This window comes from Rhinolophus sinicus, linkage group LG02 (genome assembly GCF_036562045.2).
Source record: "Rhinolophus sinicus isolate RSC01 linkage group LG02, ASM3656204v1, whole genome shotgun sequence".
NCBI classification, from domain to species: Eukaryota; Metazoa; Chordata; class Mammalia; order Chiroptera; family Rhinolophidae; genus Rhinolophus; species Rhinolophus sinicus.
Window position 1 is genome coordinate 4369148 of NC_133752.1, and position 25141 is coordinate 4394288.

General features: G+C 52.4%; 1 protein-coding gene across 3 annotated transcripts in view; it reads right to left on the reverse strand.

The window, feature by feature from the left end:
- Positions 1–1788: 1788 nt before the first annotated feature.
- The window catches only part of STK32B (serine/threonine kinase 32B), a 264197-nt gene continuing 240844 nt past the window's right edge, over positions 1789–25141 (reverse strand). For all 3 annotated transcript variants that reach the window (XM_074321208.1, XM_074321198.1, XM_074321189.1), the window contains 5 exons: positions 18666–18782; positions 16400–16525; positions 12988–13119; positions 11391–11455; positions 1789–3741 (listed from right to left, as the gene is read on the reverse strand). In XM_074321208.1, the coding sequence (XP_074177309.1) occupies positions 3603–3741; positions 11391–11455; positions 12988–13119; positions 16400–16525; positions 18666–18782 (579 nt within the window). In that variant the 3' untranslated portion in view covers positions 1789–3602. The remainder of the gene's footprint in view (positions 3742–11390; positions 11456–12987; positions 13120–16399; positions 16526–18665; positions 18783–25141) is intronic.

Sequence of the window (25141 nt, forward strand, 5' to 3'; positions counted from 1 at the left end):
TGATCTGTGTGTGGGCCGAGAGTCCTGGAAAGGGAAATGGACCAGTCTGGACTGGGGTATAGATGGGTGCAGACCTGTCTGACAGGTGCGGGTTCCTCAAGGAAGCTGAGGGACAGGTCCCAGCAAGGGAGCTGGGGGGCATCAAGAGGCAGGGACCCCAAGGTCAGTGTGACACTGTGTGGGCTCACATGAGGGGGTGTGAGCCCCACCTCATGCTCAGGTGCTTTGAGAAGGCGAGGGAGTTGCCCAGAGCCCAAGAACTCTGGGTTGGAACCAACTTTACAGGAGCTGATTTTAACAAGTTGAATCTGTGTCCCTACTGGCTTGATAGGGAGTAAAGGAGTGGAGGTCATTCTAGCAGAAGCCTCTGGAGTGAGGCTCAGGACCCGTGAGTGGCCAGGAGCCATGGTGGTCAACACAGCAGCAGGACAAAGGCTGGGGCCAGCACACAGGCTCTCTGGGCTGTCCCTCCCCACTGGTGGGGCGGGGGGGCCTTCTGACTTACGAAGGAATGCTGTGGCTGCTCAGGCAAATTCGGGGAGGAGGATTCTGGAATATACTGCAATATTTACCGGTAAATAGCAAGGGACTCAGCATCCAGCTCTGGGTTTACTATTACTCTAAATGTGATGCGTTTTCACACAGTGCCATGAGAAGCCCAAGCTGTATTTCAGCGGCAGTAGGAGAACCCCGTTGATGCCACCAGTCTGCAGCGTGTCCTACTGTGCCCGAATTTTAAATCATAAGGTGACTCCTACACACATGCTTGCTTGGGTATTTCTTTCATCAGATTGGTTTCCCGCTAATACTGGACTGGGGCTCTGTTCTCTGAAAATGGGGTTTTGGATGCGGGAGCAAACTCGTGTGGAACTTGGAACTCAGGAGAGATGGCTCTGAAGAGGGGGTGAGGATTGGGCACTCCGTTCCGGGGCAGCCCCTAGGAAAGTACTGGGACCAGCAGAGACGAAAGCCCTGGGAAGGGGCAGTGAGGCCAGACCGGGAGCAGGAAGACGCCAAAAGCAAGCTTTACCCCCTCGAGGATTTGTGCTGGGCTCGCTTTCACCTCATTCTTTCAAACATCATTGACTACCTATGAGCCAGGATTGGAAGAAGGAGGGTGGGAGGAGAGAGACATGAAAAGGAGCTGTCCTCTCTCGCTAGCTTGAAGGCAAGCAGCATAAGCCACCGGCAAATGTAACCCTACTGTGCAGTTGGCAGCACCCAGAGCCCCTAGGAAGCTACAGGAAATGTGTGACAGCACATCTGGCTTGGGCCAGTGCTGCATCCCGACAGAGGCGGAACTGGTCCTATTTTGACAGGTAGTGGTGGGAGGTGAAAGGCATCCCAGGGAGAGAAGACAGGAAGAGCAAAGCAGGGAGGTGGACTACGAAGGCGTCCCACAAAGAAGCACTGGTTCATTTGCACCCGTGTGTGGACTGGGTAAAGGTTTCGCCCGTAATCGGAGGACATTTTACGAGCGTTTTTCTTTCGGTGGAGAATTGCCTGTATTTTTGCCTTAGTGTATAGAGTGCAGCTGTGTAAGTATAAACTAACAATGGCAATGATGATAATAGTCATAATGGTGAGAATAATGTAAACTGATCAAGTTGGAGAGAGCCTTGAATTGCCAAGTTTGGTTTTCTTCTGTGGGCAGACGTCACGGACTTGACTGTTTCCCCCACCCCCACCCCATCGCTATGTGTCTCATTACACTTGAGGTTTTGACTCTTAGAGGACATGGCACATCCCACCCAACCCTGAATAAGAACAAAGTTGTAGGAAGGAACATCCAAGAAATAGTTTATTCTGAACAAGGAACAACACCAACTTGAACAGAGTCAGGAAATCCAGCGTCTCGTGGGCTACTTCCAGCTCCTTCCCCTAATTCATGAAGCTCGCCCACTGAGAAACTCCTAAGTGCTGCCAGGGTCATAGTGAAGAGAGAAGCAGCCCGGTGATTTCCTGGAGGGGACAGGACGTGCCGATGGGGCATGAAGAATAAAAAGTGTGTAAGCCGAGTAGACATACGTGGACAACACCATGTAGAACTAGCCTTGGTTCAAAGGAGGAAAACAATGACCATTAAAAAAAAATAAAACTGCAAAACCACGCCATACATTAAAATGTCTCTTAAGAAATCTAAGAGCTTGACAGCCCCAAGGATTGCCTTATAATGTAACAAGGGAAAATTGGAAGTTGGATGAAAACAGAAAACCACAGTTGGACATCGACGCGGATATACAGATATTAACGACACCAGGAAGTGCAAAGAACCCTAAACACCAGGCTCATTTCCACCACTGACCAGCCCACAGAGTGAAACAGGAAAGTGTCTCCAAGCGATGAAGACGCTGCTGACCGAGTGGTCCCCTTCAGTGAGCGGGTGCCTTACACGCAGGAGCTCATGTCACCCTCAAACCACTTGCAAGAGAAGTTTTATTTCCCCCACTTTTAAAAAAGGAAATGGACGCTCAAGTGATTAGGTGATTTGCCTAAGCACTTCTGGGTGGGGAACAGCAGGGCTGGCTTCTGAGCACAGGCCTGACTCCAAGTCTAAGCTTTTCCCCGGTGCTACAGCATCTTCCAATTCAAAGGCAAGCTGCTCCTGAACAGACCGTAGTCTGTTTGCGGTGTGAGCCCACTATCCTCCTAGAGTCAACTTTCTATATAATGACTCATGCTTCTGAATTTACCAACATGGAACTCCTCGTCCATGGCTGGTGGGGACCCTCTCTGACAATCCCGATGAGATGACTTTATACCCTTCCCAGGAGAGAAATCCTGGAAGGGGGGTGCAGAGTCAGAGGTCTGCCTTTGGGAGCTCTGGTGACACTGTAGGAGTTACTGACTGATGGTCAGCAACTTGACCTTCTGAATTTGCATCTACCTGCCATCCCAGCCCTGGGAGTGGCGTGGGGGTAGGGTCCTGCTGAAATTAAAAATGGGGTTAGGAAGTCTTCTGTGAACGAAGGGAGAAGTGCTCCTGCCACACCAAGACCTTGGGGACCAGGCTGGTCTGCAGGCCATGCCATCTTGGAAGGTCTAAAGACTGACCTGGCAGAGAATGCAAATGAAGACACTTTCGGTTTTGCTCCAGGATTGGGGAACGGTGTTTCCACGGGAAGGGCAAACACATCAGATGTTTATTTTGCCTTTGAGCTCCATTTTGGAGGCCACTGCCTACCGAGCCAGGGTGGACCAAGTGGCAAAGCTGCAGCGTGCTTCGGGGGATGGGACTGCACGTCCAACAACACGGTTATATTTTGCACGTGTAAACTAGTTTATAAATGTCAAAGGTTTGGCGAGGTTATTGGAGTCTCCTAATAACCTTGCCATTCGAGGTGGGGCAGAGAGCTGTTTAACCCCTTTGGCAGATGCAGAAAACTGAGGCACAGGAAGGGCATGGTTTGTCCAAGGTGACACAGGGAATCATTCTGGCAGCTGGGACCAGCACCCAGGCTCCCCAGCTCCGAGCCCAGGGCTCTTTCCGCATCTGATGTTGTCAGGAGTGAGACAGGGACCGTCGTGGCAGAGAGGGGCTCTGGTGGGTGGGCAAAGGTGTGCGCCATCCACGGGGGCAGCCGCAGGCCCGCGGCGCTGCCTTAGCTGCTGCAGCCTCGGGAGCAGGCGTGGGCCAGCACGTTGTTGTTGCGCCCGTCCTGGAGCTTGCCCTGGGCCTGACTGCCGGCGGGGCCCTCGGTGTCCAGGAGCTGGCCGCTCTGGCCCTGCTGTCTCCTCAGCCTGCACGCAAAACAGCACAGGCCTGAGTTAGTGCCAAGAGCAGGGACACCCCTGGGCAAGCACAGTGACTGAGTGAGGGGCTCAGAGTGACGTCCGCTCACCTCTTCCCCTGGCCGGGGAAGCACAAGCACAGGGGTCCAGGGTGCTGTGTGTGCCCTGTGTGGGCCTGGGGTCACAGGCCGGCTCAGGCGCACTCAGGTGAGCGACCTGAGCCTCAGTTTCTCCATCTATAAAATGGAGATGATAGTGCCTGCCGCAGGGCTCCTTGTGAAGTCTCCCAGCGAGCGTGGATGTAATCTGCCTGCGCTCACAGTCAGTAAAGGTGCTGAGCCCCACACATCGCTCATCCGTACACTCATACTGAATGTCTACTGACGGAGCAGCCACCACCAGGGAGCAGAGGAAACGCTGGCGAGCAAAGCAGTGGTGTTCCCCGTCCTCGTGGAGCTTACCACCGAGTGGGGAGAGGGACACTCATCAGATTGTCCCACAAACATCCCAACAGGTGGCTCCCAGACTTACAGACTAGCCCGTGAGACTGACTCTGCACCAGGCATTACGTAACAGCTGGCCCCAGGTCACCTTCCACATGATCTGAGATGTCAGCATCCCTCTTTTTCTGATTTTCAAGTTCAGGTTCATGCACTGTCCCACAGCCGTCCCTGCATGCACGTGATGCAGGCAAACATGAACTGGAGACACTGAAGGAGGCAGCAGGAAGTTTAAGAGCAGGGAAGAACTCAGCCCAAGCCCCGACTCTTGACTTGGGCCACGTGGGTCATGCTGCTCTCTTGTGCCTCAGTTTCCCTATCTAAAACTGGGGATAATACCCTTCACTTGGCAGGAGGCTAAGGGAATGAGAGACAATGTGTGTGAAGTCTCTAATGGGTGTGAAATAATATTGCAGTTCTGCCTGGTTCTGAAAGACACAGGATTTAGCCAGAATACACTTTCTACATTAGAATGTTTGGTCAGACAGAACAGACTTATTGCTTGATTTCAATGAAATTTGTGTCCTTGTCACATGCAGGGCACCATGGATGACTCCCAGATGAATACAGTAGGCCCTGGCCTCCGCCGGATCCCAGGTAGGCGTGTGTGTGCATGTGTGTGTGTGTGTGCGTGTGTGTGCGTGTGTGCGTGTGAGTGTGAAGTGCACGCACATGCGTGCAGGGTGGGGACACGGGTACTTGAGCGAGTCCTCAGGTAACTGCTGAAGTACCAGCAGCAACAACTGTATTTGATGAATTTGGGGGCTATTGCCTCCTGCAAGGACAGGACCAGGTATGCAGCCCCTCTGCTCCTGAGGTGGCAGTTCTCAGGGAGGACGCCTGGGACAGGTGGTCAGGGTTAAAGTACATCATCCTGGTGGAGGGGGGGCCAGGACCCCAAGGACAGAGCTGAGATCTAGACGAGACATGTGTGGGGAGGGAGGATGGAACGGGAAGGAAGGAGGTGGCCCAACTCCCTCGGCAAGGCTGGGAATCTTTCTCCCTGGCCCCTCGCTTCCCTCCCCTCCATTCGAAGAGACTGAGGCACCTCTGGAGAGAAAATCAGATCAAAACTAGGGGAAAACTCAAGTGACTAAGAAAAGAAATGCTTTTATTTGCAAAGTAGGACATCACTCTTGGGTTCACAACTGTAACACTGCACAATTCTCTGGGTCTATCGCATGATAAAGATGGATTCCTGTAAGATTTCCTTTTAAATGCCCCAAAGCTGGGCTTTTCTATTTTAAAAGAGCATATGTACCCAAATATGGTTATTTTTGGAACCAGCACTACTATCTCTAGACTCCTGTACGTTTCTAATTATAACACAAAATAAAACTTCAAAAGCTGCATAGAAAGAGGAGCATAGTGACAAGGGAGCCCCAGTGAGGGAGAGAGAGACTCTGAAATCCTGTGTGGATCAGAGAAGGCTTCCTGCAAGAGGCAGCATTTGAACTGGATTTTAGGGATTGGTATGGAATGCAGACAGCTGGAGGGAGGGAGGGAGGGAGAATTGAAATGAAGGGACACCGGTGAGGGAAGGCCCAGAAAGTGGAAAAGAACTGCAGGGTAAACCAGAGTCCTTTCTGGAACTGACGTTCAGCCAGTTTGCCTCCCTCTTTTGGCCAGAGCTATTTTAAGGAGTAGAATTAGCTGTTTCAAGTCTCCCCTCCTCTGTGGAGGGTCATTTGTAGAATAGTGTGACCACGAGGACAGGAAGCCCAGAGTAGTGACTTAGTAAGGTGTGGGTCATGCCCCTTGTAAGTTACCACCAGGTTCAGTGTGAGCCATGGAGGCAGAATTAAGAGGGAAGGACCTTTCTCTGGGCATCCACCCATCCACCTACAGCCTACAGAGCTGGAATTCTACTACAGTTCTGGGAGGCTCCAAGCCTTCATTCTTCCTGTGCATGTGCACTCCCACCCACCCACCAATCATTCATCATCCATCCACCATCTTCTCACCCATAAATGGATCCTCCCATCCACCATTTTCTATCCACCTACCCATCTATTTATCTATTTGCCCATTCATTTACCTCATCCATCCGTCCAACCATACATACACCCATTCCCGTATGTCCATCTACCCGTCCCATGCCCACTTCTACCTGTCCACGCTTAACTCACCTGCCTACCCATCCCTCACCCACCACTCACCTCATACACACACCCATCCACCCATCCACCCATCCATCCATCCACCCACCCACCCATCCATCCATCCACCCACCCATCCATGTAATTGTCCCTCCAATCCCCTACATCCATCCGTCTACCCTCAACCCCACCTGTCCACCCCACCTACCAGCTTGTCCACCTACATATTCATTTGTCCACCTCAAATGCACCCACAATCCATGTAGTCACCCTTCCATCCATTTATTTATCTCGTCCATTCATCCTTCATCCATCTATGGCTATATACATACATCCAGCACCTTCCTCCATTTACTCATCCATCCATCCATCTGTCCATCTCATTCATTCACTATCTGCTCATCCACTGATCCCCATACCTCCCTACTTAGCCACCCACCATCCATCCACCACCCTTCTGCCTGGCCTCTCATCCATCTGCTCACACACTTCCATTCATTACTGTCACCCACCTACATGATCAGTGCACACCCCCCTCCCTCCCCCATCACCCATTCATCCCCCTATTCTTCCACCCATCCCTTCCACCATCACTAACAGCGTCCCAGGCTCTATGTGTCAGGCTCACAGCCGAAGGGGGTGAGGAGCAGGACGGAAAGCGGTCAACATCCTCTCGGATGAACTCTCTGCTGGCAGGAAGCAGTAAGGGCTTGGGCTGAGAGCCAGGCTGTGTCCATCCCTGGGTCTGCCACTGACTAGCAAGGAGACTTCGGGAAGCTGGATTCAAACCCAGGGCCTGTCTGTGTCCACCACCCCTGCTCTTTCCATTGAACCCCATGCCATTCAGTGCTGAGTGCGGCCCTGCAGAGAAGAGAGCCTGGAATGATTTCTTCATGCTCTGAAGGAACGAGAAAGGCTCACATCGCTCAACTAGGAATCCATGAACCAAGACGGAGACATGAAAGCATTATGGTCGGCCCGAGAGCTCACTTACATGACGAGCCCACCGCCCAGTTCTCTATGGCTCAGGAGGAAATGAAGAAGGATTTTACATATCCTACTAGGCGTAGCTCAACTCTACCGGTGCAAACTGGCTAGTTATCGCTGCAAAGAGGGGAACATTTAATTTTCTCAGCCAACTTATCAAATGAATTGTCAGCTTTGTAACCAGAATTCTGAGTGACAGATGTGAGTGCTCTCAACCTCCCGAAACCAACTATCAGATGCCAAAAGGAAGTGTTCTGTGACAGCCTCGGCCCATGGGACTAGGACACATCGGAATGCTGTTTGTGAGCAGGGTATTTGCACAGGTTGGCTAGCTCGTCTCAGCTTCCCTGGGGGAACGGAGGCCAATTGTAATTAAATGGGTCCTAGCTGGGACAGAAGTTCGATTGTCATTTGCAGACTGTGGTCTTTGTGGACGGAAATTTGCATGAGTTAACACGTGTGGAGCTTTTTCTCGTATGCCTGAAGGAGCTGGCATAGGTCAACCCTGCAGCCAAAACTGGTCAAAAATAGGAGGACAAGCCCCACGGTGCATTTCTCAAGCTAATGGATGCCTCAGCTGCCGAGGCCTTCAAAGCCTGGCCAGTGCCAGGAAGCGGACGCTCCACCTGGCTCGGTGGTGGCTGAGACCATTAACCAATCATAAGCTGCATTTCCAGAAAATTAGTTAGTGCTACTTTATAATTTTGCTCTCCATTTAGAAACTGAGGTCCAGAGAGGTCAGACCCAGGGCGTCCCCTGCATGTCCCCACGGTGGTCCATGTACATCTGCATCCCAGCACTGTACCCCCGCCCCTCTCCCCCTCCACCCCCCTACCCCCCCAGGCTGTGAACATCCTGAGCACACAGGTCCTGCCAGATCCACTTCCGTTTCCCCAGGCCTCAGTCAGTCCAGGATTATGGCACAGCACTACTGTCAAAGGACTGAACGGAAATCTATTGGAGCAGAGGCATTCGACGCCCAGCTCGTGTACCCCTTGGCACTTCATGCTGATGACAGCTTCCTCTTGAGACGCTTGGAGGGGAACAGCTCTGCCCGAGAGCCCTTTGTGGCTGAGGAAGCACACTTGGCTCGTGTAGGAGGCAGGTGGCTGTGCGGGGGGTTAAGGCTGTCGAGGGCTCAGAGTTGCAGATGAACGGTGCAGAGCAAGGGAGAAAGAGGGTTGCAGTTTTCGACGGGGATGCTTGTGGCTCAGCTCAGAACCACCTAGAGGACGCGTGGTTCAGGCATGCTGGTCTCCTACCGAGTGCTCTAGCTATGAGGCACCAGAATGACGGAAAAGGCAGATTCCCAGGCCTATTCTCTCGGCCTCTGATTCAGAAGGCTGTTGTGTTAGTGTCCTGGGGCAGCTGTAGCAAAGTACCCCTGTCACCGACAGAACAGGCATACAACAACAGCAATGTATTGTCTCCCAGTTCTGGGGGCGAGAAGTCTAAATCCAGGTTGGCTCCTTCTGGAGGCTCTGAGGGAGACTCTGTCCTGTGCCGCCCCTCTAGGTTCTGGGGGCAGCAGGCAACCCTAGGCCTGTATGCATAAGTACTGTCCCTGCCGCCATCATCACGTGGCCGTCTCCCCCTGTCTGTCTCTTCCCTTCTTACAAGGATGCCAGTCATATTGGATTAAGGGTGCCCTACTCCAGTATGACCTCATCTTAATTAATTTTATGCGTCCAAATAAGGTCATATTCTGTGGTTCTGGGGGCTCGATCTTCAACATAACATTTTGGGGGACACCTGCCTCATGAATTAACTTCTTCCAGGCATTTTTGCAGATACAAAACCGCAGCAGGGAGGGCCATGGTGGATGCAATGTGGCCCCCTTCCCAATTCCACCATGGAGCAGCAATGGGGCTTGACATGGAGGGGACAATGGGACACTCGGAGAGCATTCTGGGGGGACACGGCTAAGCCCTCCCCAAAGACACTTTATACGACAGGTGGAGAGAGGCTGGGGGAAGGGCGCTGCTCCCAGCACACCTGCTCTGACTGGTAGCCTGTCAGCCTTCAGAGCCACTGGCGAGCCCCTCAGGTGGGCAAAGAGGTGGGGATGAAAGAGCGACCCACAGGCAGACCCCATGGCCATCTTCTTTCATGCCTTGCGCTTTTCCATAAGCTCATGCTACTTCCCCCCTTTCTTTATGTTGCCAAGGCCTGGTAACCATGCCAGCCTCACTTCACAGCCCTGACCACAGCTCTCAAAGGGGTCCTCAGCACAGCTGGACGATCCTACTACATTCCCCTAATCCACTCACTTTTCCGCGTGAGAAAGAACAGCGATTTCATTGACGCGACTATGTGGTTGTGTTTCTGCAAACACAGCTGAATGCAGCCCCTAAATGACACAAGGGGGACACCTTGTTTTTGTTTTCTGTGAAGAGGCAACCTTTGGATTCTTCAGATCCCAAAGTGGAGCATCATCTGGCACACAGCACAGTGTGCAGTGTGACTGCTCTCCACTGGGGTTCCTCCCTGCCTCAGCGCTCGGCCCTGTCACAGGCTCACGGAGGACCCCTCAGTCCATGCCTGCAGAAGAGGACCCAGGGCAAGGCTGTCTGGGGCCCACCATGACTCAAGGTGGAAAGCACCCAGGATGGTGTGAGCAGAAATTCTCAGGCCGGGGAGGCACCTGGAGCCTCACAGCTGGCAGGACTGCAGCGACCTGTGATGAGGTCGGACCCACGCATCACGTCAGCACCTCCTTCCCCGAGTCTCACAGGCTGTGGCCACAGCGGCCCTTCTGGTTCTGCGGGCCAGATTAGGGGGCCGAGGAGACTCACCCAGTGGGTGAGGCGGGCTGCCCTGGCCACCAGGGTAAATGACAGGCTGCTGCCTCCTTCCCCCTGCCCAGTCCCCACTGGGAAAGGGGCCCTGCCCACCAGCCGTGGGCTGGAACCCAAACAGCCATGCCCTGGAAGGATCCCTCACCTACTACGGCCCACTGCCTCACAAGCTCCAGGAATTCAGACGCCTTAACCAGCTGCAGGCCCTAGTCTGCCACGTCACCTCGCTGCCCTGCGTATGGTCCTCGAGCTGGACTGCCACGCCTGTCCCCTCCTCACCCTTCAGGACTCAGCCGGGTAGCACCTCAGGAAGCTTCTCGGACATCCAGGCTGCGCCCGGCGCCTGGTGTGAGAGCTCCCGCCAGCACTGCCCTTTGCGGCTGCACGTGCCCCTGTGCCGCTCTCATCTGTGGAGTACCGGTGACTGATGGGGTGCACCTGACATTTATCCCGCTGCCCCTGCAGGTGGGCAGGAAGCATCCCAAGGCCCGCTCAGTGTTGCTCAAAGGGGTCGATCTGCTGTCAGCCCTGCTGGCAGGACGCTGGCTCCCACCCCATGAGCCACCGTGCTGGAGGCCTGGCCCTGACTCATCAGTGACAGGGGGTGACACAGTAACGTGGCTGGGACCAGTCCGGGGCCCGCTGCTTCCTCTGCTGACCGGCCCCTGCGAGGGCAATGCTGCAGCCAGCTCAGACCCCAGCTGAGCCCCTCCCCACTCAACCAGCCCATGATGCTGGGGTTCCAGCATGGCCACACCCATTGACTAACAACAATAATAACAGCGATCATTTTCACGAGTTCTCCGACCAGGCCAGGCATCGTATCAACAGCCTCACGTGATCTTAGAACCACCACATTGCAAGGTGGTGATTTCCATTTTGCCAGCGCTGGCAAGGAGGCTCAGTGCAGGCAGGTAACTGGCCTCAGGTCACTCTGGCCCTCCGCAGAGCCACGACTGGACCCCAGGCAGATTTACTCCTGAGCTCAAGCACTTCACCACCTGCCACCTGCCTGTCTGAGCCAGCTTTCCTGTGCCAGCTCGGCCTGCCCTGCTGTTACTTCCCCATTGCACACGAAGACCCTGCGGCTCGGGGAGTGCAAGCTAGCGCCTTACTCAGCCACACAGTAGAGGCAGGATTTGAACGTGGGGTCCACGTGCTGCTCCCCAGCCAGCATCAGGGCTGGCTTGCCTGGGGAGCAGAGAGGGCGGTTCTCCTCAGGAGACATGTGGTTCAGAAGGGCTGTGCCAGGCAGACGCGGGGGCCAGACTTACTTTTCTCTGTTGAACACTATGAATTCCTTCCGCACTGTTTCCAAACACTGCTGCAGGTGTCCATTCTGTTAGAGAGCACAGACAGGTGGCTGTAAGTGATGGGGCCTCCTCAGGGAGCCACGACAAAGGAGTGAGGACGAGCAGAGACTGGTCTAAACGGGACGGCGGATGCTTGGGGCTGGGGACCAGCTAAGTGGCGGGAGCAGCCCTGACGTATGGACAGCTGTGCCAAGGGGAGCCTGGCAGGCAAGGAGACATTCTTCTCCAATTTAAGCCATTAAATCCAACTTGAAAGCTATGTTAGAATGAAATGTAGATTGAAAACCATGAGCTTGGTTTCTCGATGGTGGGAATATGTATTAGACCTAACTAAGCATGACGGGGTGGGAAAGACATTTTCACCATCACGCAAAGGTGCTCATTCTCCTTAAGGATAGGTGCCAAGAGCCACCAGTCTCACCGGGGCCCTGTGACACACGTCCCAGGGGCTGCCTGAAGGCCGGGTGCATGCCACACGTCCGTGCAGGACCCGCCACTTTGCGCCTACTAACGCACACACACGCAGGCGTTTCCAGGCCAACTTCTGCGCTAGACTCAGCGGGCACAGGGCTTGGGCTCCACGATGCTTGCAGGGCCTACAAGGATGTTTTAGTTCCTTTTGCAATAAGCAGGAAAAACATTAACGCTTAGCACTGAAAGTTATATGCCTCTTCATACCAATGCAGTCATAAAATATAATTTAAAAAGTATTTTCATGGAGGAAGGGGCAGCTGTGGATTGTATTGTGCCCCTCCCTCCAAAACATATGTGGAAGTCCTAACCCCGCTGGAACCCGTGACTCTGACCTTATTTGGAAACAGGGTCGTTGCAGCTGTAACTAGTTGAGACGAGGTCACACTGGACATCACTGGGCCCTAGATTCAATGAGTGGTGTCCTTAAAAGAAGGCCACGTGAAGACACAGAGAGCCATGGAGAGGAAAATGCCCTGTGACAATGGGGGGACAGGCTGGTGTATGTGTGCAAGCCAAGGGTGTCAAGATTGGTGGCCCCCACCAGAGACTGGAAGAGGCTAGGAAGGACCCTCCCTACAGCTTTGGCGAAAGCATGGCTGTGTCGATACCTTGATGTTGAACTTCTGGCCTCCAGAATCGTGAGAGAATAAATTTCGCTTGTTTTACGCTACCAAGTTTGCGACATATTGTTACGGCAGCCTAGAAAATGAATGCAGCAGCCCCTAACGCCAGTGTGTCCAGGGTCCCACGAAAGTCACCATGTGGCCCTGGCTGCATCCGGAGCATGACACCTTTCCAAAGGCTGCTCAGCACAGTGCTGATGTCACCCGGCATTGTGCGACTCTGGCCTGGAGAGGTGTGAGGTTTGTGCACGGGGGCAGAGATACTAACTACCAACGATTAGGTAGTTAGATCCAGATATGGCATCTCCAGTTCCGTTTTGTGCTAGAAAAGACCACTTGTTGGATGGAAGCAAATGGGGGTATTCAGACAGGTGCAGTGACATGCCTCCATTTATCTAAAGGTGCGCCCAGGGGCGTGTAGGGTCCCTCTCCGCCGGGGGTCTGCCCAGGACGGTGCTCACCAGAGGACAGCTGTCCTTCGTGCCGTCTCGGGACCTGTTCTTCGCCAACCTCTTCTTCTTTTTGTGAAGTGGCTTGGATTCAAGGATCATTTCTTCCAGTTCAAATGTGGGATCACAATTCAATCTCCCTTTCTGAAAGGAAAACACGGTTTGTCTCTGTTCCACCTATGACTGCATTTTATTTTCATTCATTCGTTCATTCAATCATTCATTCAAGTAATGATGCTACGACTGCGGGATACATCAGTTACATTTTTTTTCCCCCTGATGAGGAAAAGCAACTCATTTCCACTGCCCACATCCTTCATTTATCCCCATTCCCCCCGGGCAACCCCACCGTCAATATCCACGCATTTTCTTAGTCTCCTTCCTATGTATGTATGTTCATTTCATGAGTTCAATTTTCCAATCTGATATTTTCACGTATTTTTATCATATGCGCATTCTCACGTCATTACTATCTTTTCTGTAACTATCATTTTTAATCATTCAGTTTAAAAATGATCACTCCATAAGGTATATGAACGTCTAATCACTATGTTATGCACCTGAAATTAATTTAATATTGTATGTCAACCATAACCGAAAAATAAATTTGAAAAATAATCTTAAAAAGGATTAAAAATGCCATTTGTAATTAAAACCTGCCCAATCCGCCACCCTGGTTTTCTGTTTCCACTGCAGCGAGAGCCAGTGGACCCTCAGGCCTGGCCCGGCTCCAGGCTGGGCCCCGCCCACTGTGCTCACAGGGATGCTGGTCTCTCTGCCTTCCAGGCCTTGAACCTGAGATCCCAGGGGCCTTCTTCCATCCTGTGACCCAGCCCAGGATGCCAATCCCTTCAGGCAGAAAAGCCTAATAGTTATAACACCAACAGCTCAGAAGGTACAACTTCTCCCAATGAGCAGGTCGGATTTCATGCCCATGTCTCTCCTGGCCTGATTTATCTGCCATTCATTCATCCATTCTAATGCAGGCTCTGGAGCCACACTGTCTGGGCTCAAGCGCTGGCTTTGTCAGTTGCTCACTGAGTAATCGCTGGCAAGTTATTTAACCTGAGAATGCTAACGACCTGAGAATAGTGACAGGACCCACTTGTGGGTGACGTTTATACGATGATGCACGTGGGGGTTTAGTACAGTGCCGGGCACGCAGAACACAAGCCTTCCATTTGGCTATTATCACTCATACTCATGTGATAAGCACACACTCACGTGTTCTAGGACCTCATAGGACCACCCGCTGCTCTGGGGTCTCTCTCAGACAGAGGCCAGCCAACACTACACGGTCCCCACCCGCTGAAATCTCGGGAGGATGGTAGACGCATTGTAACAGGACATTATTCACCGTTAACGTAGACCTAGGCACCTGTCTGGTGGGGGACCAGAGAGGCTGAGATCCACTCCATGTGAAGAGCTGGAGGGGCTGGCAGGGGATGCGTCCCAGGGGAGCACCTGACTTTGCCTCTAATCCAGAAAGCAGGTGCCAAAAACTCTCCAATGGGCCAGTCACTGTGTTTTTGCTGAGGCTTGGAGGAGGGGTGGGTGCATGGTGGACAAGAAAAGCATCCCAGAAGAGGAAGCAGCAGCTCACAGGTGTGGAGCTAAGAACGGCGTGGCCATCGGGGACCCTGCAGGCAGTTGTGGGTGTGGCAGAAACATGGGTCTTCTGCATGGGTGTTTGTGTGTGATTGAGTGTACATGTGGGAGAATGCTTGTGCGAGATCAAGTGTGCATGTGAGTGCATGGGAGTGAGGCTGCACTGCGTTTGTGAGTGTGCATGAGTGAGCTTGGGTGGGGTGGGGAGGGGTGGCAGGTGAGGGGCTACAAGGGGAGGTACCCGGCCCTGACAGACGATGCCATATGCTGGCCCCATGTGTCCCCCGGGGACCTGCACACAGCCTCAGGCAGGCTCAGATGCAGCAAGGGGAGGAAGTCAGTAGGCAATCTGCCCTCCATATGCAGGACTGCATCACAATCCTGGGGTTTGTCAATTTGGCCTGAGCTCAGCAGGAGAGGCCAGCGGACATTAGCATATTTCTCTGGCATATCCAGAGCAGGCATTCTGAATGAAGTCAGCCAAGGGAACGGGCAAACTCTGCTGGGTTTACTAATTAAAAGAGCAATCACCCCCCACCCCCCCCACACACAGCTCAAGCAAAGTTCCCAAACTCCTACAGTGGGGGTGGGAGGATGGGGAAAGGACTGACTGAGCAGCCACTCTGCTCAGCCTGCCCCAGGCATCCGGACTCCACACCCCGTCTGTTTCTCCCAGCTGTCTGAGGGGTGTATGAGGAGGCAGGGAACGCTCTGAATCAGAGGCAGCACTGTGGTGAGGGAGCGGGTCAGGGTTTCCGCTGGTCTAGGCAGGTGGCCAGAGGTCCAGGCAGTGGCAATGGCAGGGACCAAGGCCTGGACGACAAAGTCAGAGTGTTCTGTGAACATCAGGCCAGTGGGTCTGGAGCCCGGCCAGGAGGAAAGTGGGGAGATGGGTGGGCTAAGATGACCGCCAATCCAGACCACTGACGATGCCATGTGCCGGGCTAGCCAGGCAGGGACAGTGTTTGCTTGTTGGGAGGAGACCTGGATAAACCAGCCTCACCCAGGCTTTGCTTTTAGAGGAGCAAGTCCAGAAGGCTGAGGATGCTGTGGGGAGAGTCTGATTTCAGACAGGTGCACGTGTGTTGTAACCACCATTTGGGAAAAGGGAACTCTGAAGCCTTGGATTCTTGGAGAAACTTATTTGGGAAAACAGATTTTTTTTGGCATAGAAAGGAGTGACAGTCTTTAAAATAATCTGACATAAAACACCACTCTGGTAAGTCTGGGATTCCCACCTACCAGACTTGTAACCTCAACAAATCTCTTGCTTCTGTGCTTGTGATGTGGTGGTGGTAGTGGTGGTGGTGATGGTGGTGGTGGTGGTGGTGGTGGTGGTGGTAGTGTTGTTGATGGTGTGATGGTGGTGGTGGTGGTGTTGGTGTTGGTGGTGTTGGTGGTGGTGTTGGTGGTGGTGTTGGTGGTGTTGGTGTTGGTGGTGGTGGTAGTGTGATGGTGGTGTTGGTGTTGTTGGTAGTGGTGTGATGGTGGTGGCGGCGGTGGTGTTGGTGGTGTGATGGTGGTGATGGTCGTGGTGGTGTTGGTGGTGGTAATGTATGTATGTGTGTGTGTGATGGGTGGAAAGCTTTTGGAACCTGAGTGTCCACCCTCCATTCAGACAACAAGGGGTCTGGATAGGTACCAACGAGGCCAACTTTTGAGCACCTGTTCTAACTCTCAGTGAACCCTGAACCTTTAGTGCTCAAGTGGCCGTGGCCATCAGAGGCCGCTCTGCACAGCTTCCGGGTCCTCCTCCACAGCAAGGTGGGGGACTGTGCAGCAGGGCGGCATGTCATCGGACAGGACCCCCACTCACATTGGGCACAAAGCCGGGCATCAGTGCCTTCTCGAACACCGCATCCCAGTTCATGTCGGCCAAGTAGGGTGCATTCTGAACATCACCAAGGCTGGACAGGCGGCTCTCGGGGTCCTTGGTCAGGAGCTGCGGACACAGGACACACGTGCTTGCTGAGCTGTGCACCCAGCGAGGTTAGTAGGGCTCTGAGGGCAGAGTCTCCGGGAAATGAAGGTGCCTCCGCTTTTCACGCTCCGGTCATGTTGTGCTCTGCCTGGGATGCTGTCGTTAGAAGCGTTACCTACACTCATGTCTTTATAGCGGGGGGGACTGAGAGGTAAAGCTGCTTCTGCAAGGTCACCTAGCAAGCGACTGTTTGGGCAGGGACTAGATTTGTAGCTACCCTGCTCCTCTTGGGGACTAGTGCCTTGTGACACGCCAGCTCTCACTGATGTCTGCAGGGGCTTCCAATTAAAAATAAAAAGAATCAGCCCCCACATCTTAGAATTTTCAGCTTAGTAATGGGATGTACAAAGTGCAGTAAAATTTATCCTGGACAGTATGAGGTGACCTCTGTGGCCTGACGCAGTAGCTATATTTTAGCCAAGGGGACAATTTTCAGTTTCTCCTCCAATAGAATTTCTGCTAATAAGGGTGATACAGTATAAAAACAGCCAAAGACTATTACCTTGCATCCAAATGAGACTTTCCACTTGTCAAAACACTCCAGCTTATCTAGTGCAAAGAACACTTGGGCTAAAAATGAAAGCACAGAAGCACCAGCCTGGGACAGCCACTTAACAGCTGTGTGGCCTCAGGTACACTGCTGGATACTCTGTGCTTGTGTCCTCGTCTGGAAGCAGAACACTGGTAACTCCTCCACGGCCAGATTTTGATTAGGATGAGACCCAAAGGGGACCGGTAAGGACCTGGCACATGCCAAGGGAAGCTCGATGCCTAGCTGCCAGCAGGTGGGATGGAAATCAGAGCTCCCTGACAGGTTGTTCCCACCTGTCACTTCAGAAATCTCCTAACTGCGCCCAGAGAGCGGGCTAGAGTCTCACGTGAGGGACACCTGGCAGGTTGTATCTGCTGATCATGGCGGCCTCTTTAGGGGCTGCCCCCAAATGGTGGGTGCAGATGTAAACAGAGACCCCATTTCAGTGCCAGATAGGAGCTCCTCAGCTAGGGCAGCAGCTGTCTGACTCATTGGGTGGGTGGGAGGTGAAGGCACTGGCATGTGCTCAGGGCTTCCAAATGGTTCTAATGACCAGTTGGGGTTAAAGACCACGGACGTCTAAGAACCCGGTAGTGAATCTCCTTTAAAGCAATTTAACTAATTCGTTATTCAGGGAGGCGTTACAGGGGGGTAGGGATTTAGAGTTGGAATCTGGAGTTCGGAGGGCTTGGTTCAAATCCTGTCTCTGCCCTTTCATGGCCCTGTGGCACTGATTGAGACATTTTGCTTTCCTAAGCCTCAGTTTCCTCATCTCTACTATGGGGATAATACCACTGCTCTACTCCCAGGGCTGGTAGGGAGAAGAACCACCACATGGTCCAGATGTAATATTCCCTCGACCAGTGCTGGCTGCTCTTATCATTACTCTTTTATTAAAAATGACTAGATGCTACCCACATGCAAGACTTGACACTATACCTCTTAAGGCATTCCAAGTGACCAAAGCTGAATGCCAGCTTTGGAAGACACGGCGACCTACTGCCCTCGAGGGTGCACCAGAACACAAACAGAGAGCTTGTTGAAACAAAGCTGGGCCCATCCTGCATTTCTGATTCAGAAGGTCAAGATGGAGCCTGAGAATGTACATTTCCAACAAGCTCCCTGGTGGTGCTGATGGTGCTGGTCCATGGGCCACACTTTGAGCATCACTGCTTTATGCTAATAGCAACAGTTCCTGGAAAAAAGTCAGGAGATGCCCAACTTCTCAAAGCTCAGTGAGTTAAAAGACCACTTGTAGCAGAAATTTTAAAGGGCCACCTGCATTAAGTATTTCTATTTATTAGGAGCTTCTAGTGGAATGAAAAGAGCCTGGGGGCTTTGCTGTCACAGACAGACGTGACCCCAAGTCAGACTCCACCGTCCAGCGGCTCTGTGATCTTGACTGTAAGATTGTGAGCGTGTATGCGGTGGTGTTAGCGCCCTGCTGACTTTGTTATTTCCACACTGGTACTCCATTCATTTTCTCATTCCTTAATTTGCTAGCATGCCTGCTCCTGCACTAAGTGACCTCAGCTCCCTGGTCAGGCAGGCTGGTGGCCGCCCCCTTACCTTCTTCAGCAGGGCGACCATACCCTTGCACCACGTGGAGGAGTAGTGGACACGCTCCGCTTGGAACATGCTGAGGATCTCATCGATGGGCATGGCCGAGTGGATCTCATACGGCCTCTGCAAAGGACAACAGGCGGAATCAGAGAGCCAGCCAACAGGAAGACATCACCGACGTGGTTAAAGCTGTAATTACAAGGGGCTGGTTTTTCTTTCCCATAAGGGAATGGAGGGTGTTCCTCTTGCACAGGAGAGCTGGTGGCCCGGACCCATGTGCCAACAGTGGCCACGACTGTGGGGCAGTTCAGAACCTGGGCAGGTGGGTGCTCTGTTATGGCCATGGGAAGTTAAGTGATTTGGCAAGGTCACACTGCCAGTAAGTGGCAGACAGGGGCAGGATGTACGTGAAACAGCCTGACCCAGAGCCCTGCCCCAGGCTTCGGTTGGGGGTGTTGGCTCCTGCCATCCACTGGGCACCCAGCAATACCTCAGTCACAGCCCATGCCTAGTGGTGGGCCTGGGCCCCCCACCTTCCCTGCCCTGGCTGAACCTGCTGGCGAGTAGGCTGAAATTGCCAAATCTGGATCTGGCTGTGCTGAGAGATGGGGGAAGGCCTGGCTTCTTCCACCTGCCATCCCCTCTTCCCCACAGTGAGCACACATAACCCTGTTTTCCTGTAATGTCCCAGCTTGCTAGAGAATTAAACTCCCTGACTGTGTTTTCTCAACATTGCCACGGGCGGTTTCTTCTAAGAACCTCTCAAAGCCTGGGAAGGCTTTTTTGACTGTGATTCTGGGGACGCAGCTTGGAGAGTGACTGAGCACCAGCTTACTCCCTATGCCCCCCTACCCCAAATAGCTCTCTCTCTCTCTCTCTCTCTCTCTCTCTCTCTCTCTCTCTCTCTCTCTCAGAGCCTCTTCACCATCCACCTGCCTCTGTGGTCCCAGATGTCTTCAGGTTTACATTGTGGTCAAATGACTCAGGGCTCCAAGAGGCAATCATTTCTTAAGTTCATGTGGTGCAACAACTAAACTGATCTTGGAGAAATCTGGAGGAATGACTGTCATTAATCCACGTGACCTTGACTGGTATGGAATCCCTGCTGGGGTTCCTCCAGGTGGGATTACCACCCTCTTCTCGGCGCTCTCAGGGTCCCCAGCAGTGACTGCCGTCCAGCAGGGTCCCAGAGCATGATGAAGACTCAGCCCCTCCATGAATACTGACGGAACACTGACCCTGGGTCTGACACCGTACTGGGCTTGCGTGGCCGGTAAGCCTCCGGCTCTAGCCTCATGGAACTTAGATTCCCCAGGAGCTGCTTGCAAACAGGAGGTGAGGGGTCCTGAGCCCTGCGTGGGTTGCAATTCCCCGTAATGAAGGAGCATCTTTAGCTTCACCAAAGGGGGTCTCCTGGAGAAGACAGCTACCTGCAGGGGGTGCCTTGCCTTCTGAGGTGTCCACCCAGAAGGGGGCCTTCTCCTGACTGGCTGCCTCCTGCCTCATCTGCTAACTGAATTGGGAACACCCTCTTCTGCCCTAGTTGCAAAACCAAAACCTGTGGGCTCCCTAGAAAGGCTAATGAACTTGGTACACTCACACTCTATTTCTTCAAACATGAAACATGTGTTTAATGTAATGGGACGTGGAATATGGTTCTAGTAATGAACATTGAACAATTTCTCCCTGAAGCCACTGCCTGCTTTTGTGGGACCCCTTTGCACTTCACCAGTAACGACAACTACCAGAATTAGAAATAATAAGAGTGAACAGTAATTGAGAGCAGTTGTTACACGACCTAGAACTCACAGAATCTTTATGACTTAACCACTATGAATCCGACCATTTTATAAAGACGAACCTGGGCGCCATGCCCTGCAGCCGGGGAGCGGTGGCACCAAGATTGGAGCTCAGGCCTCGCCTCTGACCACTACTGCCATAAGCTGAACCGTGTCCCCCACAAATCCATACGTTGAAGCCCTAACCCCCAGCCTTTCAGCATGTGACCTTATTTGGAGAGAAAGTGTTTACAGAGGTAATTAAGTTAATGTGAGGTCACTGGGGTGGGACCAGATCCAAGGTGACTGCTGTGCTTAAAAACAGGGGGCCCTTTTAAAACGGGGAGACGAGGACACAGAGAGAGACATACTCAGTGGGAAGACCACGTGAAAAGACACAGGGAGAAGACGACCATCCACCAGCCAAGGAGAGATTCTTCCCTCACAGCCCGCAGAAGAAACCCACCCTGCTGACACCTTGATCTTGGACTTTCCGCCTCCTTTACTGTGAGAGTAAGTTTTCGTTGTTAAGGTCCATCGGTGGCACTTTGTCTCAGCCAAAGGAGCAGATGACTACAACCACCCTCACCGTCCACATGCAAAGTTCTGATGGGAGGCCTCGCATGTCCACTTTGCTCCTGTGATGTCCTAGCGTTCCCTGTAGGTTGGGCCTGGTGTGAGTAGGACAGACATCAGCCCTCCCTGCTGAGCAGTGGTCTCGGAGGAAGCGCGTAGTTAAGTGCGTGCTGGGAGGAACCTATAGGGGGCGCTGCTGCAGGGGGTGCAGTCTTAGAGAGGGGCCGCAGGGAAACCAGAGTTCTGTCCACCCCCTAGGTGAGTACCGGGGGCCGAGACTTCAGTTTCTGGATGATTCAGGATCGCTTTGTCCCATCTTTTTGCCTCACCATAAACCGTTCCTTCCACCCGGTCCCAGCCCTGCCCACACCCAGCTCCACGCATTTGCTGGAGGTGGAAGGACCTTGGGAGCCGGTGCAGCCGCAGCTCTTCTTTTTAAAGGTCAGAAAATGGAAGCTGGGAGATGAAAACTGACTTTCCCAATGTGCCACAGACACTGCTCTTTCCCCAACACCACCAGAGCGGAGAATCCGAGTACCCCATCGGAGAAGCAGCCAGCAACAAATGTGAAGACTTTCCTTATCGGTTTCACTTCATTCTCCATTTCCTTCTCGGTTACTTCAAGGCATTCATTAATTCTGCTTTTCCACCAAACTTCCAAATGAGCCCCTCTCTATCTAGCTCTCTGTAATTCCCTCCACTTCTGGAGGGAACCAGTCCAATCAAAATAACAATGATAACTGTAATAAGCCAGGAGGCCAACACAGCAGTTCAATACACTGACATATAAATTTGGGACACTATGACTAGAATACATTCGGCAGCTTTAGGCTCCAAGCTCAGCCTTTGTCTGGGTGGTTGTAGAGAAAGCCAGGTCCTTTTACAAGAACACTGGCCGATATTAAGGTCAATATTCTGTCTTGTGGCAAATAATTCTATTGATGCTTAGTTCTCATTCATCGGCCTTAGGATGTGTTCACTCAGAAACCAAGTGGAATTTATAAGGTAATTACATGTGCTGCTGGTGAAAGCAATTTTAACAGCAGGGCCCAGGATATACTCATTGTGGGCTGCGGTGTGTCTCTATTCCAGGAAACTCAGTTTACAAAAAATGCCAATTTACCAAGAAATGGTAGAAAGAGAAGAATTGCCATACGTCTGTTATTTTAACGATTAGAGCTGATTTGGGCTGTGGAGACCATCTAATGCAAAGTTTGCTCCCCACAGTCTTTTTACTCAAAACCCCAAACACAGAACAGACGAAAGTGAAGACCAGTTCCTCGGGCTATTAAACTTCCAAAGCTTGGAGAAACATCTGCCCCCTCCCCCCATGTACCATTGAATCACCTCTGCAGGGTCCTAGAGTTCCAGGAAACACAGCCTGAAAACCACTGCACAGTCCACGAAGGTCTTTCCCCTCCCTCTATGGAGATACAAAACCAAGAGGAGGTCACCAAGTCCACTTCCTCCCAGCTTTCTGACTCCTGGCGCAGTGCTGTCTCTGCTTGCTTTACCAAGGGACAAGAAGACAGTGCTTAACCCAAGGACAGCCTCTCTCCTTTCCTCAGGTTAGCACCCCAATACATTGCTTGGTCCTGCAGTGGAGCCCACCCACCCAGCAAACACCCAGTGGTTCTTAGTTCTGCACTCCAGCCTGTAGGGGGAGCTCCATGCACCTTCCTCTACTATTCACTGGCCTCTCTGCACCCCTACCCGTCTCTGTCTACCCAACCCCCAGGAGAAGGGCTGACTGGGGTCAAAGGCAAGGGTAACACCAGGTCAGGGAGGGGGGTGGACGGAAGCAGAGAGGGTAGAGGTTCTCAAGGTGCCTTAGTAGGGGCGTTTAGGGCTCCACTTTTGTCTGTATGGAGGGCCTGTGCTGTGCAAAGCAATGTGCTAATAGGCTGACATGCAGATCTCTTTTATCCTCCTGATTACTCTATGGCAGTGGTTCTCAACTGGGGACAAACTGTCCCCCAGGGGACATCTGGCAATGTTTGGAGAGACTTCTGGTTGTCATAACTGGGTGGGGGAGATTTCTGCTGGCACCTAGTGGGTAGAACCCAGGGATGCAGCTAAACACCCTACAATGCCCAGGATGGCTCCCACCACAAAGAATGACTGGCCCCAAATGTCCAGTGCTGAGGTGAGGAACCCTGTTTCTGGGCCTGCAAACTACTGCCCCCCGCCCATCTGACAGACACGAAACGGGCTCACCCCAGATCATTCAGACGCTGTGCTGCGAAGCTAGGATTTGAGCCCCGAAACACGATCCTCAATTATAGACTCTCACTTAGCCACCAGGCTGCCATGACCACAGACGGCACCGCCCTGCTTACAGGGTGAAGCCAAGTGCCCCCGGCTGACCTCGGGCCGTTACGGACCATCCCCAACTGCCCTTCTGTCTGGTGGTCAGGCTGGGATGTCTGTTGGATCATCTCAGCGGCCCTTCCCTATTCGTGCTCACACTGTTCCCTCCAGCAATTCATGAACACCCAGCGTGAAGGCTCCTCCCTCAGAAGCCCTTCCCTGTTCCTCCAACGATAAGTTATCAGTGCCTCATATGCACCTGCCTGTCTGGAGTCACCTCCTTGAGTGTATTAATGTATAACAATCAGCATGCCTCCCGTGGGCCAGACACTGCGTGTGCTCTGCCCACATTTTCTCACATCATCCCCACAGTGACCGGTGGGTCTGCCTCATAATCCCTGTTGTACAAAGGAGGAAGCCAGGGCTCAGCTGAGTTAAGTGACTACGGTGGGAATCCCAGCACCGAGGCGCAGGGTGTGGAAGGAGACACAGACCCCTGCCCCCAGGTCCCTGAGCCTTCCCACTGACGGCAGCAGCCAGGCGTGACCCAGCCTCCATCCACAACCAGCGCCTGTTTCCAGGGAAAGATGCTAAGTTAAAAGGGACGCAGGCCGGCCAGCAGCCACCCTACCCCTCTCATGCTTGGGGGAGGAACAGAGAGATGGGGGTGGGAGCTGACCATTTATCAGTCAAGGTGCTGGGTAATTTGCATAATCGGATCACTTAATTCTCAGAGTGACCTTGTTGGGTAGATACTCTTTTCTTTTTTCTTTCTTTCTTTTTTTTTCTTAGTTAACAGATGAGGATTATGAATACTCCGTCTGTTTATCAGCCTTGGTTAAGATCAGAGACGGGGGCCTGGTAGAGCCAGGGTTTGAACCTGTGAATTCCTCTAAGGTCCCCTCTTTCTGTGTTATGAGGAGGCAGCTTTCAATTCAGTAAGAGGAAAATCTTGCTAGCTGTTAGAGCTGTTAAAAACCCGAGGCAGGCTCTTTCTGGAGGCAAGCAGCTCCTTGGCCGTGATAGCAAACAGCGAACAGCTGGCGACAATGGCTGGGCTAAGATCTTTAAGTCCCTTGTCTGAGTCAGTCTCACGTCTCTCCCAGTAGGTAGAATCACAATCCCTGGGACAACTGTGCTGTGAAAGGGGACTCTCCAAGTGCCACTTTCTTTCACTTAGCAGGTCTGCAGGAGTGAGAACTGAGATTCTCATTTGGGCTCAGAGAGAAGCTGGGTCTAATTTATGTCCCTGGTCCAGGCTACAAGATCCATCCAGGCCCCTCGATTCTCTGCACTGAGATTTCAAGCCCACTAATGATGCTCCATCCCTCTGCTCTCCCTACCGTGCGTCTGGGGGGAGATGTCTGCTTTCTCTGCTAAGACTAGAGTGTCCCTGGGTCCCTGGCCGACAAGCCATACTAATACCATCACTTTTCCATCTTTCATTTCTAACATTTTCCAACTCTATGAACTTAGAACATGTACTAGAAATTTCCCATCATGGCTTTCTTTCATCATCTGAAGGTAAGGAGCTCCCTGGATCCTAAAGGAATCCAGGAGAAGGTGAGTGATCCCCTGTCAGTGATGCTGTCACTGACTTGATGAGGAATTTCAAGGAGGAAGGATAACTTCTAAATGTATATAGTCCATGGACAACTATGAGTGTTTTTTGGTGTAGCTTTTTGACTAAATGCAATTGTTTCCAGTATGAAAACCAGAATAAACCATATGCATAAACCCACTGTGTTTCAAATCAAGGATTAAGCAAGACCAAGATATCTGGGAGAAAGATTTACACTGGCATGGAGCAGGCCTCTT